Raw genomic sequence first — 19,809 nt, 5'->3', positions numbered from 1 at the left:
GAAGGAGAGCTGGAACGTTCTAGAGTTTGGAGGTAGTGGAAGGGATAAAAAGAGGAAAGAAGTAAAAAAAAGAAAAGTGTAAGGGTACGTGTGTGGAGGAGAAAAAAAGAGGGAGAAAAAGAAAAGGAAAAAAAGGAAGAAAGAAATGCGACTGTGTGGAGGATAAAAAAAAAAGAGGAAAAAAAGAAGAAGAAGAAGGAAATGGTATAATAATATTTTTACAATAAATTTTAAGTGATAGGTTATTATTAGCTAATATTGGTGAGAAAAAAAATAATTTTTTTAGAAAGAGAAAAAAATAATTTTAATAGTAAGTTCAAATTAAAATCAGTATCAATTTTTATCATAATATTTTCACAATAAATCTTAAGTGGTAGGTTATTATTAGCTAATATTGGTGAGAAAAAAATAATTTTTTTAGAAAGAGAAAAAAATAATTTTAATAGTACATTCAAATTAAAATCAGTATAAATTATCACAATATTTTCACAATAAATTTTAAGTGAAAGGTTATTATTAGCCAATATTGGTGGCCAAAAAATAATTTTACAATATTTATTTAAGTATGAAATAAACTCCCTTATATATACATTGTTTTTTTTTTTTTTTTTTTTTGTAATTTATCCCTCAAACTGTAACTTTTATAAGTGTTAGCCAAATACTCAGCTTTTTCAAAAAACACTTTTTAACTGCTTTTACCAAACACTTAGCTTTTTGAAAAACTTTTTGAAAACTCAATTTTTTCAAAAAACCCAACTTCAAAAAGGTGAATCAAACTCACCCTTAATTATTTAGACCGGATATTCAGCTTTATCAATTTTAAAGAAGCACGCTAAAGACACATAAAATGTCACAACTTTATACCATAATTTCCTATATAAAAAGTTGTAAATAGTAGAAATGTAATGATGAGTTATGTGGGAACACCTCTACTAACTCCCTACATGGCAAATTGTGATACATAATTGTGTCATTTTATGCGTCTTTAGAATTACTCATTTTAAAAGAGGCCGGCACGAGTAGTGACACACTTTGCTTAGCTGTTGTAACTCATAATATTAAAATTTTGTTTAAAAAATCTTGTAATGTAATTTGCAGTTTAAGCTCATAATTTTGCTAAATATACCAAACATGTCACATGTGTCTGAGTGTAGACGAAAAATGTTCTTTCACACTCAATTCCGTAATTCAAACCAATTTGACTTTTCTTTCATGAAATTTACATCTTATTTCTCAACAGAACAAAACAAAATGATAGCCTGTTTGGCTGGAGGACTTACCTCCATATTTTATGCCTAGTTGCTACTATAGCCGCTGATATATCATGATTAATAACTACTATTAATAAAATTTTCAAATATTTTATTTATTAAAAAAAAAAAAAAAGTGATTCTAATCCCATATTTCCCATCCCCACTCTCTGCCTAAAAAAAATTGTACATAACTTGTAGCACTTTCTTTTTAAAATCGCTGCTTTTTTTTTTTTTTTTTTAAGTTAATTTTTTGTCATTGCATGGTATTGTGCGAGGTCTTATATTTATTACGAATGGTAAATTAACCTTTTTGTGTGTGTGTGTGTTATTGATTGCCAGTAAAGCAGGCCAAATGAGCTGATGAAAATAATGTCAAATACCATAAATTTTTTCATAAACTGTTCACATTTTGTGCAGCAATTAGTATATAATAAAATTGTTAAAGAATTTTGTAGTTTAATTGATTGACAACTTTTGATATTTTCATAACATCTAAGATTCAAATTGTACCCTCTTTTATTATAAGTTATAACTATCAAATTATTAAGAAAAAATATATATCAAAATTAATGTCAAACCAATTACAACTTTCCGACTTAAAATGTGAAAAAAAAAATGGTCACCAACATTTCCGGACAGAAAACCTATTCTTTCTCCCTAAAATTCCTAATTGCTATAGTTGTTGTTGACTTCTTGTTATTATGATCTTAATTCATTAAAAAAATCATTCATGAAGGCCAGCAAAAAATAAAAATAAAAACAAAAAACAAAAAAGGCAAAAGGCAAAAGGACAGAATTCTTACCCAACAAGGCTTTGGTGGTACCTTAGTAGGCAAGTTTTGCTTTATAAGATTTCTGATGGTGATAGTACCTCACCTTCCTCGAATTGCCGAAATTGGAGGTTTTTTTTTTTTTTTTTTACTCCTCCAATTTCGGCAATTCAATTGCCACAATAGTTTTTTTTTTTTTTTTGGTTGTAATCATCCACTTTAGGCAAAATGCTAGAGATATAAATTTTTTTACAAGAACTTTCACAAATGGCTGATGTGGTAAGTGATTATTGATAAATAAAAAAGTGATATTATTAATAGGTCCTGATGAGATCTAGTAAGAAGTTGGCAATAACAACAATTTGTAAAAATATTATAAAATAGTTTGTGAATGTAGTATTACTCTTGCCACAATTGACAATTCAATTGCCACAATTTTTTTTTTTTTTTGATCAAGTCAGTTCCCAATTTCGGGTAGGTCAGCCTACTTTTTTTGGGCACATATTTCGGCAATACCATTGCCGAAATTCCTTTTTTCTCTCTCCCCTTTCCGTCACATCATTTCTCTCTCTTCTCTCTTACTTTTTCTCAAAATTTCGGCAATGGTGTTGCTGAAATTCGCTTCTCTCCTCAATTTTCAAAATAAGTTTAAACAATACCTATATCATAAATAAACTTGGTTTTCTACAATATTCAGCCAAAAGACTCCACACAGCTAGAAAGCAATCGAATCGTTTCATCGTACCGATGTTGTTTTAGGTGTGCCCCTCCATATATATATATATATATATATATATATAGACCCATCGGCAGCAGACACCCCCCACATTAGCAGCCCATGCACACCCTGCAGCACCTCACCATGCAACAACACACGCATGCCTCATCAGCACCACACGCACTCCCCATCAGCACCCCACACACATATACACCTACAAACTCTTAACATTAAGATGTGACACACTAACATGTATTTGCATAAACATATAGGCTCCATGGCACATCTTTGACACATATTCGAATTGTAGAATTTCACAATGCCACTCACACCACCAGTAAATACAGATTCCATTATATGTTAAGGGTCACATAAAAAACATTTCATAAACATATTTGACTGGAGGATGCATATATGGGAAACTGATTGTATACAATATGTTAAGAGGACTAGAATAAACATTCCATTGTATTATTGTATACAATCAGTTTCTCATAATGCTTCTCTGTTTTCTACAAAGTATGGAGGATGCATAGCTAGAAACTATGTAAAAAAGTAAAGTTTGTGTGTGTTACCATAATGGTAAGGCCAATTAAAGACTTCTTTGTAATGTTCAAGCAGCAAACATTATGTGTATTCGCGTCAAAATTAAAGAAGATTTGTACGAGAATAAGGCAAAAAGTATTCAATACCATTTCAACATCAGCATGCACAAGTGATAAAATAAACAAAAGACCTATACCCAGCCTTTCCCATTTACCATTTGGAGATGAATGAGAGAGAGTTTGTGCGTGTTACCATAATGGTAAGGCCAATTAAGTATAGCACACATCTACTCTGTTTAGTGTTCCTCACAGCTATATGTAAGAAATCAGGTCAACAAAAATGGATAAGACGAAATATAACTCAAGATAGGTGATGGTGGAAGGCAACAGAGAGAGAATTTAAGTATTCTTTTGGAAGTAGATGTCGGCAAAATATTCACAAGTACTCTATTGTATTTAAACATGTAGAGCGTATGTACAAGTCATACATCCCCAAAATGAAAAACTGCTCTATTGAATTTAAACCCAACTGAAATACCCAACATCTGTACTGCCTCATAGGAACTAAAATACCCAATTCCAATTCCAAAGATGTGAAACTTGAAACGAAAACTAAAATACCCAATTCCAAAGAAGATCCAAATCATGCTAAACTTAAAAAATCAGATCTCAATCCAAAATGACTTGAATAGAGAAAGGGGGGTTGGAACTAAAATACCCAATTCCAATTTTTTCTCAGATATCGCATAACTTAGAAAGACAAAACATCCACAAAATAAATAAAAAATTACAAAGCATGTACCGACAAATTTTTTTCAGTACCCGGCAAGAGAACAAATAGATCTTTAGCAAGAACAAAGCATGCAAGATTTGAAAAAAAAAATTTTGATAGGTTAAAAAAAAAAAAAAATCAGATCAGTGTTGGTACCTGGTGGTTTTTGGTAGCAAATTAGTGTTGCTTGGTGTTTTGTTGATCAAAACTCTACCTTCAAAATATATTTCTCAAATCAAATTAGGCAAATAAAATTTTAAAAAAAAAATACAGAGGAATACGCGTTGAAGAAGACAAAGAAAGAAGAAGAAGAGGAAGAAGATTCAACGGATGACAAAAGAAAAGAGAGACTTTTACCACGAAGAGGCTTGTAGTAGCACAGAGAGGGCAGAGCTGAGAGAAGAGATGAGAGGCGTGAGGGAGCTTCAGGGCAAAAGGCAGAGTAGAGAGATGAGATGAGAGGAATGAGGAACAAGCGTGAGACTCTGAAGACATGAGCATGATTTATTGAAGGGTAATTTGGTAATTGCCCAACTCACCCCAACGGATATATGACAATGCGCATGGACTTTTGGCAAAATGGACCTGAAGAGCTCCTTTCATTCCTTGCGTGTTCTCTTCACAGAGAAAGTATATAGTGTTTCTGAAACTTCAACTCAACACACATGTGGAGTTTCTAAGACCAATAAAAAATTGACAAATGGATTTAAAATTACAACTCACCAACTTAGGTTATTTAAAATAAAAAAACACAAATACTCTCTAAATTTTCAGAGCCCACCATCAAAACAACACTTCCCGTTTTTTTGAAAATCAAAATTTTCTCTCTATCTCTGCTCTCTCACTGCTCTCTCTTCCAAACCTCCATAGTCGCTGCCCACTACCTAGCATCGTCGCCGGAGCTATGCTGCTGGACATAAACAGTTTCGAAAATACCAAATTTCACTATACCACCACTCTTCCATTTCCCATTCTCCAAAATAGCAAATCTCATCTCTCTCTGTTTCTCTTGCACCACCATACCACACCTGCACCTCCATCTTCCCTCTCTCAACTCCAAACCTTATAGCCGCTGCCTAGCATCGCCAATCATCACCAATTCCGACGAGACTAACCTTTGTCTCGTCAGAAAATGCCTAAAATTGTCTCTCCGTTGTCTCCAACCATAAAGTTTTCTTCACTGCTTTCAACTTCTAACTTTGCAAGAAGGTTTTCTCCTCACTTTTTTTCATTTTATTTTATGAATTTTCTTTTTACATATGTGTCTTGATTTTTTTTTTTCCAAAAAAATTGACAAATACGTTCTTATTTAGTCTTCTGTAGAAAGGAAACTTGTACTGTTTGATAAAACGCTTCAATGAGTGTAGAATGTAGATGCACTGATATACAGTAAAAGGGTTTTTTTTTTTTTTTTTTCAAAAAATTGTTCTTTTAAATTAGATTAAAATTGTTATTTTTTCTTCTTCCAATATTGAAGCTGTACGTACAATCTTGTTTTGGGGTTGTACATATTTATCATCTTTATATTTATATTGTAGTAATAAAGAAAGGGACAAAATAAGATTAAGTTGCCTAGATTAACATTGATGGTTCCTTCCAGGTAATATATGATGCTACTGTAGTCAAACTTTGTGTTGGTCACTAAGATGAAGTCAGTTCATATATTGCTTGTATTGTACTTTGTTACTTGCATATGGTCTAAGTCTATATTACCTTAGATTTAAATAAAGAGGAATTTGGTATATATTGTTAGATACCTTTGGATTATATCAACATCAGTCATGATTATTATTGGCTTTATATACCCTGCTTTTTTTGTTTTGCATCATGGCACCATGTGGCACCAGTTGTTATGGAACCTTGCTAATTGTTTTTGGTATGTTGCTTATTTCTGTTACTAAATCAAATTGTGCATGAGTTTGGAATTGATCGCTAAGAATGTTTGAGAAAATAAGGGGATTGTGTTTTAAATTCTTTGCTTGAGTTTCCAAACAAAGCTATGTGGAGGATTACTCCAGCTTGTGGAATTGCTAAGATGTGCTTTGTATTTGGTTTTGATGGTAATAGGCAATGGTAGATTATATTGAGTGAATTTGAAGGATGGATTCCTACTTTAATTATACTATGCTCACTTTGGAATATTTCCATTGGGATATATTCTTGCTAACTATGCAACTTGGAGATTTTGTTAGATTTGCATATGCTAGAATTAATCATATTAAATGTGCTCAATTATGTCAAAGGCAAGAGAGTGCATCACCAGCTGTTACATTAGTGAAGCTCAGCTTGCCACACAGTGTAGCAGCTAGTGCACCAGGTGATGCAGCATCAACTGTCACACTAGTGCAGCCTAGCATGCCACACAGTACAGTAGCTCGTGCATCAGAGCTGCCCAGACAAGCACTTGACCAAGCAAGACAAGTAAATCAGTTACTAGCTGATGTAGGAATAGATGAAACTTAGATTGAAGCTTCAAGTAGAAATCCAGAGATCTTACCTTGTGTTCCAGAGTTGAAGAAATTGAAGAAATGTGCAATTTCATCTAAACAGTAATGTGCAACAGTAAAATTGACAAAATGAAAAGAACCTGAACTTGAAATTGAGAGGATCTTGTTCCTCTTCTTATATGTTAATGTTAAGGTTGTATATTAGTATAGTTTCTTCTTTAAGGTATTATTCTCTATTAATTCATTACAATTAAAAAGGAGTTTGATTGGAAAAGGTTTATCACATCCCACCAGCCTTTTTAGACGAATGGAATCTTTAATAGGACGAAGTTTGGATATTAGTGATTATTTTAAGGATAACCAAATGGCATGGGGGTTACATAATGATTAAAACATAAGCAAAAACAGTAAAGGGCTCTTTTTTATTAAAAAAAAAAAATTTGAATCCATTATTAGAAAAGAGCACAATGCATGAACTCTTGATTGATTATAAACTGTTTTATAATGAACCAATGGTTTCCAATGATCTCAACTAGCAAAATTTATTATTGTCGAATAAGAGATTTGAGATTCAATCAGCCTTTTTAGACGAATGGAATCCTTAATAGGACGAAGTTTGGATATTAGTGATTATTTTGTAAGTGTGATGTTACATATATTTGAAACATTAGGTACTTTTCCAAGAAAAAAAAGAAGAGGGAGATATTTTGCCATCTTGAATGGGTGGAGTGGCATTTGATGAAAGTATGGGAGAAAAGATAGAGGCAACAATGAGAATACTAAAACTAAGAGAGAAGTGTTTTGAAAAACTATACGAGAAGGACTAGTCAGGATTGAGCCTGAGACATTTTGCTTAGGAATGGCAACGGGTCGGGTTCGGGCCGGGTTTTTCTATATCCGTACCCGACCCGCGGGCCAAGACCCATGGCTCGGACCTTGCCTGTTAACTAAGCGGGTCTTTTTCCCGGGCCCCGTTAAAGGATTGGGCTCAATTTGTGGCCCAACCAAAAAAAAAAAAAAAATTCAGATCCAAACACAAACACAAACACAAATCCAAACACAATCACAATCACAATCACAATCACAAACAAAGAAATCACAAACACAAATTTCAGATCTACATTTTCCCTTTCAAAATCACAATCCAAACACAAATTTCAGATCTATGATTTTCATTTTTCCCTTCCAGAAATCATAAACACAAACACAAACACAAATTCACATGATTGAGGCAAATTGAACCCAGAAAAAAAAATAGAAAAAAGAAAAAAAAAATGGAGACAGTGTGAGATCGGCGACGGCAAGGACGAAACGGGGTTGAGACTTGAGAGAAATGGGAACAGCGAGGACGAAACTGCCTCCTTCCCTTCTTAAATCTGTCGGAACGGCGAGGATGGTTAGCTCTTCTGGTATCGGTACTTTCATCTGTCGGAAATGGGAGTCCCGCTAGCTCTTGTCTGATGAGTTCATGATGTTCATCACGCTATACATACGGCTTGTGGCTGTGCGTGTGAGATCGCTGAGAGATGAAGAGATGAGAGGCAATGACTAAGAGAGCTGAAGAGATGGGAGGCGTGAGAGGCTGAAATGAGGAGAGGAATTGAAAGTTTAGGGTTTTAACTATATATATATATATATGAGGGTAATTTAGTAATTTTATATATAATATAACCGGGTCGGGTTTCGGGTTTTTTGATAAAACCCGGACCCGACCCAGACCCGCTTTGGGTTTTTTTTGTTAAAACCCATACCCGACCCTATTCTTTATCGGGCCGGGTAAAATCCGGCCCATTAGGGTCTGGCCGGACCGGGAATCCGCGGGTCGGATCTAAATTGCCATCCCTAATTTTGCTATCTTGATTGTCATTGACAACTGTAATTTATTAGCCATGGAAATCTCTACAAGAAGACAAATTATGGAGATTTTAATGGGTTGCAAAAAGGGGTTACATCTGGACATGATTGGCTAAGTCCAAATCCAACCCCAATCTGACGACCAAAATAACACTCTTTTGAGGCAGGATACTTAACCAACAAATGAATAAGAAATAAATGATTTATTTATTTTATTTTATTTTTTCTGGGTATACAGGCATCATACATTTACTTTATTATCGGACCACAAACATTACCAATCAAATAAATTAGCAAATTCAAGCAAAATGAGTTCAATGGGATACTGGCTCCGGCTCAAAGATAGTTTTTCTGAACTACCTTTGAGTTTCCCCGGCCATTGCCCGGCTCAATGTGCAGCCTTTGTAAGAGAAAGCAAAAATAATGAGTTCCAAGCCTGGTTGTGTTCGACCAGAAAAACATTTGTGAACGGTAAATTGGACATAGAACCCAGCAATTATCCACATTATATGCAAAGCTATAAAAAAGATTCTATACCAACAAAAATTTAAATCAGAGAAAGTGCATTGTTATTATACTATCTGCAAAAATGGTCCATAACAGTGAAGAGACTAACATTATGAACTCGGTTTTCAGACCCAACCAAAGAACATAGAGTGCATAGAATGTACAATTAAAACAGTCTATCAATTCCATATTGAATGGCTAGTCAGGCATCATCAGCATCACTACTACCAAATATAGCTTCTTGAGGTGACGAGTAGTTGCTCCCATCAGGACCCAACACCTTAAACCTACTCAACAATAAAATTCACATCACTTCAAATGTTAAAAGTGCAACCACAAACATCAGTAATCAATTACCTCTCCAGGATAAATTTTCCTTCCTTGTACTTCTGGGTTTTCTCATGTGCAGCCTCCTGAAAAATGAGTAGCAAAACTTAAAGAGAAACCATTGAAAAACTGTGTTCACGAGTGATGAATAAAGAACAAAAATTACAAGCCATAAATTTTGAAAACAGATCTTACATATTTCCAACCCACAATTGAGCAACATCCAACACAAAAAATGTCAACAACAGTGTGCAATCCAGTAATCATCATGCGCTCTTCTTTCTCTCCAAGTGTGACATTTACGCTGTCATGCATTTGGAAAGCAAAATGTTACTTGAAGCATTCGCATGTAAAATTTCCAAATGACATTGCTATCAATGAGCCTGCCTAGAATGCAAGAGATGATGGGATCTACCATCTTCTCAATTGGTCAAGCATAGGGTGGTGCTCAAATATAAAGAGAAAACACAATGGTAAAGCTTTCCCACAGGCCACAGGCAAGGTTTTCAATTCGTTGATGAGAATGAAGAACCCCTTTGGCTACTTCTAACATGCTGTTTTTGCAGCAATTTTTTCCCAATTACTAGGACGATTGATGAGAAACATTTTGGAAATTCAATGACATGTGCTCATTCAGTAGCCTCTCAGAACAATATAACCAGATTTTCTATGGAGTTTATACCACATTGAGAATGATTAAAACTGACAAGTACATGTACTATATGAATCGTGCAAGCATGCACAAAGCACAACATTGATCAATATCGTACCATATTCAGATATTATCAGATAATTCATAATAGTAGAATTGTGTGCATAAAAAGAGATGTTACCACCCGTACTTATGGGCTTAATACTAGCTAGTAATAAATTTTTTAAAAATATCTTAAATATTCCCAATGAGTAGTAAAGCTTACACTTTATCAAAGAGATAAGCCTTTCCATGCCTGCAATGGAAAGACTGTATACAGGAAAACAAAGGGTTAGAGTATCTGCATGTTGCATCATTTCAGATATAATTTGGGTGCTGAAACATAATAAAGAAGAGGGAATCAACACACCAAGTTGAAGAAAGACAAGATGCTACCAGTAGTCACTCCCAAAGGTCACTTTCATTATCATAATTAGACTGATTATTTTATCATAAGCATGACTAACAAATTTAGCCAGAGAAGCCCCAGGTCTCTGATGATGGCATAATCAGAAGACTTGAATTTGGCCTTTAAGAAGAAAAATTATGGGTATGTTGATAGCTATGTTTTAATAAACATAGTCAAAGTACTTTAAAAGAAATAAAATAAAATAATATAAATAAATGCTTTACAATCTGAAACAATCCAATTAAAAGAAGCTAAAACAGACACTATTAATTTAATAGACCGGTCTCTATAATCTATTTCTGGACTTAAAATTGATCAAAGTTAAACAAGGAACATTTCTAAGGACAATTAGGTAACCAAATTTCCCAGTGGCAATTAAAGATGTCAAAGGTTGACAGTATCCACATTGGCCTTACCTGTCAAGGTTCTAAATAAAATGATCATTATACATACAGATAGACCATTCTTACACAATGTCAAAGTGAAAATTACGCAGTATGTATCATTTATGAGGTAAGGTGAGAAAATCAACATTAAGCATTCCACTGCAAACCTTCAGCAGTCCACTCAACAGATTTGAACATAACAAAGTATGACATGGAAAACACAATAAAATCACTGGGCACTTTTCAATTCCTCATACATTAAAACACGTATGGTACTAAGAAGCACAACTTGGAACACTACAACAACAACCAATCCTAAGTCCCAAAATTTTAAGCTGGTTATGGATCCACATATATTCTTTTTCACTATCCAAAATTCATACTCTGTTACATTTTTTTTTTTTTTGGTCCTCTCTCTGTTACATTCTTAATTGATATGTTATGTCCTCTTTTAATACTTGAAATACATATTATAAAAATTAAAAGAAAGCAAAAACTTATTATCAATACAAAGTCCCCAAATTACTCTAAATCAAGGTCTCCCTTTTTTTGTTATTCATAATGAGCCTTCCCTGTTTCTATTCTTCCTTATTTAAAAAATTAAATTAAATCTTGTAATAGATTTTATCAGTAAAGGCCTAAAGGGTCTTCCTTTTACGTTGTAGACAAAAATCTTAACACAAGAAAGTCACACATGAACAAAACATAACAAATTAACAATGCATCATGCAACATTACATTATAACTTAAATAATATCCAGAAAAAGAGAGCAAAGAGATCAATCAACAATGGGGAAGAAGGAAATGAAACGAAAACCTTAGAAACGATATCATCAGAAAGAGCAAGGTGTGTCCTGCAGTGCTTGCAGCTATAGATGCTTCCTTCAAGAGTGATCACAAAAAGCCTTCCCATCTTTCTTTCCCTCACACACACCCCGCAATCAAACAATCTCTCTCTCTCTCTCTCTCTCCCTTTCTTTCCCTTTATAGCCACCGAAAACCGATCTCCATGTCAGACAAAATAAGTGAAAAAAGAGACCAAACTAAGCAAACCCATAAAGCAGAATGGAACAAAGTTCATGAAAATCAGCAGAAAATATAAATCAACAAGATGGGTTACCACAATGCAGATTTGTTCTTGTTGCAGAAAAAAGTTTTATCTAGGATAAAAACGCAAATTGGGTTTTTATTTTTTAAATTTTTGTTGATCTTTATCAGCAGTTACACACACAGCTAGAAAGCAATCGAATCGTTTTATTGTACCGATGATGTTTTAGGTATGCCCCTCCACTTATATATATATATATATATATATATATATAATTTATTTACGGAGTTAATTATTTGGACCGGATATTCGGCTTTATCAATTTTAAAGAAGCACGTTAAAGACACATAAAATGTCACAATTTTATACCATAACTCGCTATATAAAAAATTGTAAATAGTAGAGATGTGATGGTGGGTTATGTGGGAACACTTCTACTAACTCGCTACGTGGCGATTTGTGGTACATAATTGTGTCATTTTATGCGTTTTTAACATTACTCATTTTAAAACTACCGCACACCCTTGGTATGGTGGTTACTCCACAACACTCCACAAGTATATACTTGTGAGGTGTGGGGGGTAAGGATCGAAGTTCAAGTCTCTAAGAGGGAGTTTCACACATATATACACTTAGATTAGACTAGAGTAGAAATTCTATCTTGTAAAAAAAAAAAAAAAAAAAAAAACATTACTCATTTTAAAAGAGGCCGGCATGACTAGGGACACACTTTGTTTAGCTGTTGTAACTTGTAATATTAAAATTTTGTTTAAAAAAATCTTGTAATGTAATTTGCTGTTTAAGCTCATAATTTTGCTAAACATACCAAACATGTCACATGTGTCTAGGTGTAGACGAAAAATGTTCTTTCACACTTCAATTCCGAAATTCAAACCAATTTGACTCCTCTTTCATGAAATTTACATCTTATTTCTCAACAGAACAAAACAAAATGATAGTCCGTTTGGCTGGAGGACTTACCTCCATATTTTATGCCTAGTTGCCTACTATAGCCGCTGATATATCATGATTAATAACTACTATTAATAAAATTTTCTAATATTTTATTTTATTTTTTAAAAAAAGTGATTCTAATCCCATATTTCCCATCCCCACTCTCTGCCTAAAAAAAATTGTACATAACTCGTAGCACTTTTTTTAAAAAATCACTTTTTTTTTTTGTTTTTTTTTTTCCTTTGTCAAAATACTTTTTTAGTTTTTTTTTTTTTCAAAGTTAATTTTTTGTCATTGCATGGTATTGTGCGAGGTCTTATATTATTACGAATGGTAAATTAAACTTTTTGGGGGGGGGGGGGGGGGTGTTGAGGAGATGCACTAAGTGCCAGTTTGGTTTGGACGTTTTACTATGTTCAGCGTTTGCGTTTTGGGCATGGGACCCACGCTGCAGTGAACGCAGTAAACACGTCCTTTTTTTTTTTTTTTCTTTGTTTTCACGCGTTTCAAAGTGATGTGGTTACTGTTCATGTACTGTTACATGAATAGTAACAACAAATGTTGACTTTTCGATGATAAACAGTGATTCGTGCACTGTTTACGGACCCATAAATTCCACTTTTCAGTAACTTTTTTATTAAAAATGGGTCCCACGGAACTATTTACACATTTAAAAAATATTTTGTTACAGTGTTTTCAGTTTCAGTTTTCAATTTCAGCAAAAATAAACTCAATCCAAACAGACCCTAATAATGCTTTTAATTGGCATAGTAGCTGACAGTCTGTGATTAATGATTTGCCATCAAGTTATTGATTGCCAGTAAAGCAGGCCAAATGAGCTGATGAAAATAATGTCAAATACCATAAATTTTTTCATAAAGTGTTCACATTTTGTGCAGCAATTAGTATATAATAAAATTGTTAAAGAATTTTGTAGTTTAATTGATTGACAACTTTTGATATTTTTATAATATCTAAGATTCAAATTGTACCTTTTTTTATTATAAGTTATAATTATCAAATTATTAAGAAAAAATATACATCAAAATTAATGTCAATGGTTAACCCGTGTAAGTAATGTTTCTCTCCGATTACAACTTTCCGACTTAAAATGTGAAAAAAAAAAATGGTCACCAACATTTCCGGACAGAAAACCTCTCCCTAAAATTCCTGATTGCTGTAGTTGTTGTTGACTTCTTGTTATTATGATCTTAATTCATTAAAAAAATCATTCATGAAGGCCAGCAAAAAATAAAAACAAAAAACAAAAAAGGCAGAAGGACAGAATTCTTACCCAACAAGGCTTTGGTGGTACCTTAGTAGGCAAGTTTTGCTCTATAAGATTTCTGATAGTGATAGTACCTCACCTTCCACTAAAATACCCTTATTGGGGAAGGAGAAAACACCAACATCAACTACAATAATTGGTGAACTGAATTGATAGAAGGGACATATTTATGCACTTTAAGACACCCATCCTCATCAGTTTCGCCACCAATTAGGTGGGTTTCATACAAAATAAATGAAAGCAAAAGTTAGGCTATGTTTGTTTTGGCTATAAAAAGAATATGAAAAATATTTTACACCATGGAGAGTGTTTGGATTGGCCGAAAAATTTAGTCAAACGGAAAATGATTTTTGTGGACTGTAAAATAACAACCCCTGGAGTGTAAAATAGTTTACACTTCTATTTTACCTTCAAACCACTTACACCCATTTTCAACCTACTCGAATCGAGAGAGAAAGAGAGCTTACCTGTGGCTCCATCACAGGTTCATGCCTCCTCTCACTAGATCGTAGTCGTCATCACTCACCATTGCTCCACCGTGACCCACCCACAAACAAACTGATCGAACCACCCTGACCACCCACCCATTAACAACAACCACCGCGACTGGATCGGACCACCTCTACATCGACAGGGCCTTTAGATCTCGCCACTGATCTTATCGTCGTTGCCTCTCTCTTTCTCTATCAAGCTCGCTGTCACTGCTTCTGTCTTTCTCAGATCTCACCACCGTTGCCTTAACCCTCTCTCTCTCTCGATCTCTCTCTCTCTCTCTCTCTCTCTCTCGATCTAGTGTTGGGTTTGTGCAATTGAGATTTTCGTTTTTTTTTTTTTTTTTGGGTTTATATATTGGGATTTTTATTATAATACGTGTTTGGAAGCTGAGAAAATGTGAGAAATGGGTAGAAAACATGTTTTTTAGAGCATTTTCGAGAACAAAAACAAACACATGAAAATATTTTCCAACATATTTTTTGGAATGCAACCAAATACCCAAAAATATTTTCCTTTCCCAAAAACATTTTCGGCTGAAATTGTTTTACACTGAAACCATTTTACATTGACCCAAACACATCTCAACTGAACATGTTGACCATCTTAGCCCCAAAAGGCCAAATCTAGTCATGTACTCCTCTTTGCGTTTGTGAATTTTTAAGAATGTATATATAACTTCAAAAATACCCCCCCAAAAAAATGGAGGCAAAGCCCAACATAGCTCACACTGTAAGGGCCTAACTTATAGATCAACAATCATTGACAAGATGGAATCCAATAAAAATTTTTACTGCCTGGGCAAATGCCCAAGAGGAAATTAATCAAGAAAAGTACAAAATTGTTATCCCTTGCAAAATAATCCAGTTGAAATACTACTTAAAAGAAGAAACTCTTTCTTGAGGAAATACTCTCTCGACTAAACCTATTCTCTGAGGAGGCCACACGACGTGGGTCACCCTTCCTTTAACTAAACCAAGAGGAATCTGCCAATAAAAGCATGCACAAGTTAGGCAAAGTGCTTAGGAGGTGAAGTGAGAAAGACTATATACACTTCAAAGTGCCATGAATGAACAGATATAGCAGACACATAACTTAATTTCCTTGCACACAAAAGCTCGTTCCAGAAGTGTATCATTTAGAAACAAATGTTTATTGGTGTTTAGTAGAGTAGTTATGATACTAATTCATAAATTTTGTGCTGACAATGTGAACTGACTATGTTTACCAAAATCATCACAAAGTTTTCACCACAAGTAGAGAGTAATTTCCTGAGAAAATAAATAGAAAATTTAACTATCTGCAGCCAAGTGCTTAAAATTCTGCATCATCTGGCAACTGAACCAATATAATTTTGGCCACAGTCACAACACTTAATATTTTTTTTGTTTGGAGAGAGGGAGGGGGGGGGGGGGTTCTTTTTCCATATTAAACTTTCAGATACTATCTTATTCAAACAAACTAAAAAAAAAAGAACAGTGGAAAGGGCAACTTACCGGGCCAAAAGATCTGGAATCCATGCTAGAAGCTGAATTATCACCCTCTACCCAGCAATGTCCTTTGGGAACCTTCAACACATCATCATGAGAATTATGAGTAGCTCCAATCCAGTCTCCTGGTAAGGCAATTATTCTCTTTATGTGTTTCTCCTTGTGATTACTCGGGGAGCTGCAGAAGGTTGTAACTAATATTATCAGACTGAAATGTTGGCATCAAAGATTAACTAAAAAAAACAATAACAAATGAATCATCATACCTTTTGTATACTTAGTCAGTTACATATGGTCAATACTCAATATAATCATATGAGAAGGAAAACAAAACACCATATGTATAAACATTAAAGCATAGTGACACCCAATATTGGTCAGGGCCCAAGATGTAAGTCAAAGATTGGGATGCATGCAACTCAGATGAGATTAAGAAATACCTAGGCCGCTGACCAAATCAGTCCAGTGCAGCTCAGTGCTCTACTTGAGAATAGGCTGCTTGTCATCGACAAATCAAGCCATGCTCAAACTTTGACTTGAGGCTCGTTTCTTTAGCTAGTCAACTCAAGCACAACCAAACCTAATATCAACTCAGACTGGTCACAAAAATGGGAATAGCAAGGACTCACTAACACTTTTAAAAATTATTTATAATAATCAATTAGCTCAATCAACTGAATTACTAGGAGTTATACCCTAGTTAATTGTAATCAAAACAATAAAGCTCAGCTGTGGATCAGGTTTGAATGTGGTTTGATCCACTAAACAAGCCAAGTCATGGCAACTTAACCAGGATTAGTAAATGGTTATCTAAAACTCAAATTCATTTTACCTATGAAAAACTTTTAGTTGACAGACTATCATCCCAAAGCTCAGTTTGGCTTTAGCTTACTACAACCCTTAAGCCTACCCAAAGCATAAACTTAACGAGAGTACATTTTCTCTAGAACACCAAAGACATGAAATTAAAGTGTACAAACCCCAAATTTATGTAGCCAGCTTTTCTGGAGGAAAACAGAGATGTCTCCCAAGTAGCAGTTGTCAGAGATCTATTAGCATATCTGCAAAGTACGGTTGGAGCTTGAATAAGTTTGTCACAATTTTTTTTTTTTTCAGTCAATTGGTATCACCACCATTTAAAGGGTTGGATTGCTTGATGCAATCAGGAATTAGGTTTCTTTGAAATCAAACTCAAATGACTAGGAATATGTTAATTCCAGACAACCAAATCTACTTTGGTTAATCCTGGACAACAGTGCACTGCTAGTTATGTTGTTCAGGAACTTACGCAGAAGGTATAACCATCTGTACTTGCCCAACCCCCCACCCCCCTCTTTTTGTTAACTCAAAACTTAAAAGCCAACACTTACCTCAAATCCCACATTCCACTCTTCACTAACTATCATCTACCTAAATTAATTATCTATTTCGCTCTATTTTCAGTCACTCTATGAACTCCTAGATTTAACAAAATCGAATTTCATAGGGGAAGAAAAATGAGATCAAACTAAAATATTTCAAGAAGCCTGTGCAAAGAACATGGTCATTTCTACCCAATCCAACTACAAATTTACTCGAATAGTTTTGTCAACATACACTCTTTTACAAACCTATTTCCCCCTCATATTTTATAGTCAAGTGTTAATCCAGAATGCTGAATGGAGAGCCAATCAGAGAGAGGGCTTGGCAGCATTTCTCAACATTATCACAAAATCTAGGTTATCACAACTTTCTCTTCATTGATATGTATAATACAAAAACTTCTAGCACTAGCATATTCAAACACATTAGAATGTTTTTTTTTTAAATTTATTTATTTAGTGTGCGTTTGGCACCAGATTAAAAAGCCCATTTATTTTAGCATTCAGTTTATTTTTGGTACTATTCATGGGTTTCACTGCACTTTTTGATACTATTCATACGTTTCAATGTATTATTTCAGCTAACTTTTACCTTTATCTATGGTACTTTCAGCAAAAAGTTTTCAGTTTCAGCAAAATAAACGAATCACAAACATACTCTTAATATTAGACAATGTTGGTGCTAAGCCTTTGCATGTGCTTAGAGCCAGTGGAGAAAGAGAGCTACTTAAACAACACCAGAGGAACAACAAATTACCAGAAAACTACCACATCGCCGTGTGAAAACTCGTACTTTTTAAGGCAAAACTTCTCCACCAAAACATAGTCATCTGCAACCAAACACATACATAGTCAAACAACAAAATTCACTCTTTTTATGGCACAGCACATTGTTCGATTCTTATCTTTCAAGAAATGTACCCGTAAAATTTCTGGCTCGAGGATTAAACGTGGGAGACATAGAAGCACCTCGCACTGGAACAATACTTGCATACCGATCAGAAATAGTAAGGCCAATGAGCCCACAGGTTAAAAACTTCTTCACAGAATTCCACAAAAGACTTTGAGTTCCCATTCCAAAGTTTCAATACAAATAAATATATCAGGAGCAAAATGGAACCATCTGTAACAACCATCAGGTTATTCAGCACAAGAACTAAGTAATTCAGATAGCTCATCAACAACAAGTCTACAACAAACATAGCTATTGACAAGAAACTGATCAATACCCATGAACGCATTTTAACAAACAGCTTGTAGGCAATAGTAAATATCCACAACAGCATGCACCTGTGATATTTGCATGCCTCAAAAGCAAGAGCAACACTCAATGAACAGCCAAACTACGAATACCCATTTGATAAAAGTTGAAAGCAAATGCAAATAATGTTCATAATTTTAGTGCTCAGCAAACCCAAGCCAAAAAATAAACCATTCTCTGATGGGAAAATTAAAAATGATAAATAAAAAAGCAATACCGCCATACTTGAAGGAGAACGAGGTGTTTGGGGTGATCCAGACAGTGCTGTAGCTGCGAAAGCTCCAACAGAGAGTAAGCTGATATAATATGTTGCCGCGAGTGAGAATGTTGGGTGAGGAGTCGAGGGGGGTTTCCGAGTTTGTCCTTTTTCTTTTTTTTTATGAAAAAATGTTAGCGGAAGTAAGTTCATTGATTTTTATAAACTTATTTTTTCAAAATTTTTATGAAAAAATAAAAATTTATTAATTTAACAAAAAAATATTTTCTAATGAGTGATATTAAAATTTTTCTAAAATGGTCTGTTAAAATATGTGTGGTGGGCCTTTTTTTTGCAACTCTAGGCTGGATTGTCTCCTTCCACACTATGGCCCAATGGTTTTAAGATAGGAGAGTCGGGACTGGCTTGACTGCAACACACCTCAAGCCAACTTATGCACAAGTTAGAACCTCTTTGTTGGGACCTTGGACACGTGCCCACGATAGAGGATACTGTTACAAAAAAGATATGGCAGGTAGGTAATATGACAAAAATAAAAAGAATATGCTTACTATTAGCCAAAAACAAAAAAAATTTTAAATCATTTTCTTAGTAAAGGAGGAAATAATACAATGATATAAATGCGGCAGAAACGAGTTAATAAAAACAATTAAAAAAAAGGAAATAATATTAATGCTTGATCAATAAAAGAAGAAAGATTAATCTGTCGTACTTGATTTCTTAACGGAGTCAAGTCCAGGAAGGGAACTACTCTTCAATGTGGGCAATCTCATAGGGAAGTTCTGTCACAAAAATCGCCCACTTTGAGAGAATGGACCTACATGGCTTATCTTCGAATTCCTTAATCCTCACTAGAAAGCAGGCTGTTAGAGGGAGAAAGGGAAATAGCCTATTGGTTCATACCCACCATCACACTCTTGCTCACTTTCTGTTTTTCCTTTTTGATTCCTTTTTCCTTTCTAAGTTTCATGTTTTCTCTCTTATCTTTTACCCCTTTCTTACTTGTTTTTCTCTTGTTT

General features: G+C 34.4%; 2 protein-coding genes across 3 annotated transcripts; both read right to left on the bottom strand.

Annotated features, from left to right (window-relative positions):
* Positions 1 to 8,905: 8,905 nt before the first annotated feature.
* Positions 8,906 to 11,970, bottom strand: LOC115952883 (protein yippee-like). Its single transcript, XM_031070216.1, has 5 exons — positions 11,497 to 11,970; positions 10,111 to 10,154; positions 9,389 to 9,497; positions 9,224 to 9,279; positions 8,906 to 9,153 (listed from the first exon to the last, which is right to left on the bottom strand). The coding sequence occupies exons 1-5, from the start codon at positions 11,590 to 11,592 to the stop codon at positions 9,069 to 9,071; spliced, it is 390 nt and encodes a 129-aa protein (XP_030926076.1). The 5' UTR covers positions 11,593 to 11,970; the 3' UTR covers positions 8,906 to 9,068.
* Positions 11,971 to 15,164: 3,194 nt separating this feature from the next.
* On the bottom strand, positions 15,165 to 18,943 carry LOC115952882 (mitochondrial inner membrane protease subunit 2). 2 transcript variants are annotated; one of them, XM_031070215.1, is made up of 5 exons: positions 18,791 to 18,943; positions 18,234 to 18,435; positions 18,070 to 18,142; positions 15,958 to 16,129; positions 15,165 to 15,447 (listed from the first exon to the last, which is right to left on the bottom strand). In XM_031070215.1, the coding sequence occupies exons 2-5, from the start codon at positions 18,385 to 18,387 to the stop codon at positions 15,337 to 15,339; spliced, it is 510 nt and encodes a 169-aa protein (XP_030926075.1). In that variant the 5' UTR covers positions 18,388 to 18,435; positions 18,791 to 18,943; the 3' UTR covers positions 15,165 to 15,336. The 2 variants fall into 2 exon arrangements, with proteins under 2 accessions (XP_030926075.1, XP_030926074.1); XM_031070214.1 differs by having other exon boundaries at positions 18,799 to 18,943.
* Between the last annotated feature and the right edge of the window lie 866 nt (positions 18,944 to 19,809).

The sequence above is a fragment of the Quercus lobata genome, chromosome 7 (assembly GCF_001633185.2).
Source record: "Quercus lobata isolate SW786 chromosome 7, ValleyOak3.0 Primary Assembly, whole genome shotgun sequence".
Lineage (NCBI taxonomy): Eukaryota > Viridiplantae > Streptophyta > Magnoliopsida > Fagales > Fagaceae > Quercus > Quercus lobata.
This window is presented reverse-complemented; position numbering and strand designations above follow the sequence as displayed.

Coding starts and splice junctions, on each gene's coding strand:
- LOC115952882 (XM_031070215.1), bottom strand. CDS start 18,387: ATGGGAACTCAAAGTCTTTTGTGGAATTCTGTGAAGAAGTTTTTAACC. Junction 18,143..18,233: donor TCGAGCCAGAAATTTTACGG/GTACATTTCTTG, acceptor GTTTGGTTGCAG/ATGACTATGTTTTGGTGGAG. Junction 15,448..15,957: donor ATTCCAGATCTTTTGGCCCG/GTAAGTTGCCCT, acceptor TTTTATTGGCAG/ATTCCTCTTGGTTTAGTTAA.
- LOC115952883 (XM_031070216.1), bottom strand. CDS start 11,592: ATGGGAAGGCTTTTTGTGATCACTCTTGAAGGAAGCATCTATAGCTGC. Junction 9,498..10,110: donor GCTTATCTCTTTGATAAAGT/GTAAGCTTTACT, acceptor AATGCATGACAG/CGTAAATGTCACACTTGGAG. Junction 9,154..9,223: donor GGAAAATTTATCCTGGAGAG/GTAATTGATTAC, acceptor ATTGTTGAGTAG/GTTTAAGGTGTTGGGTCCTG.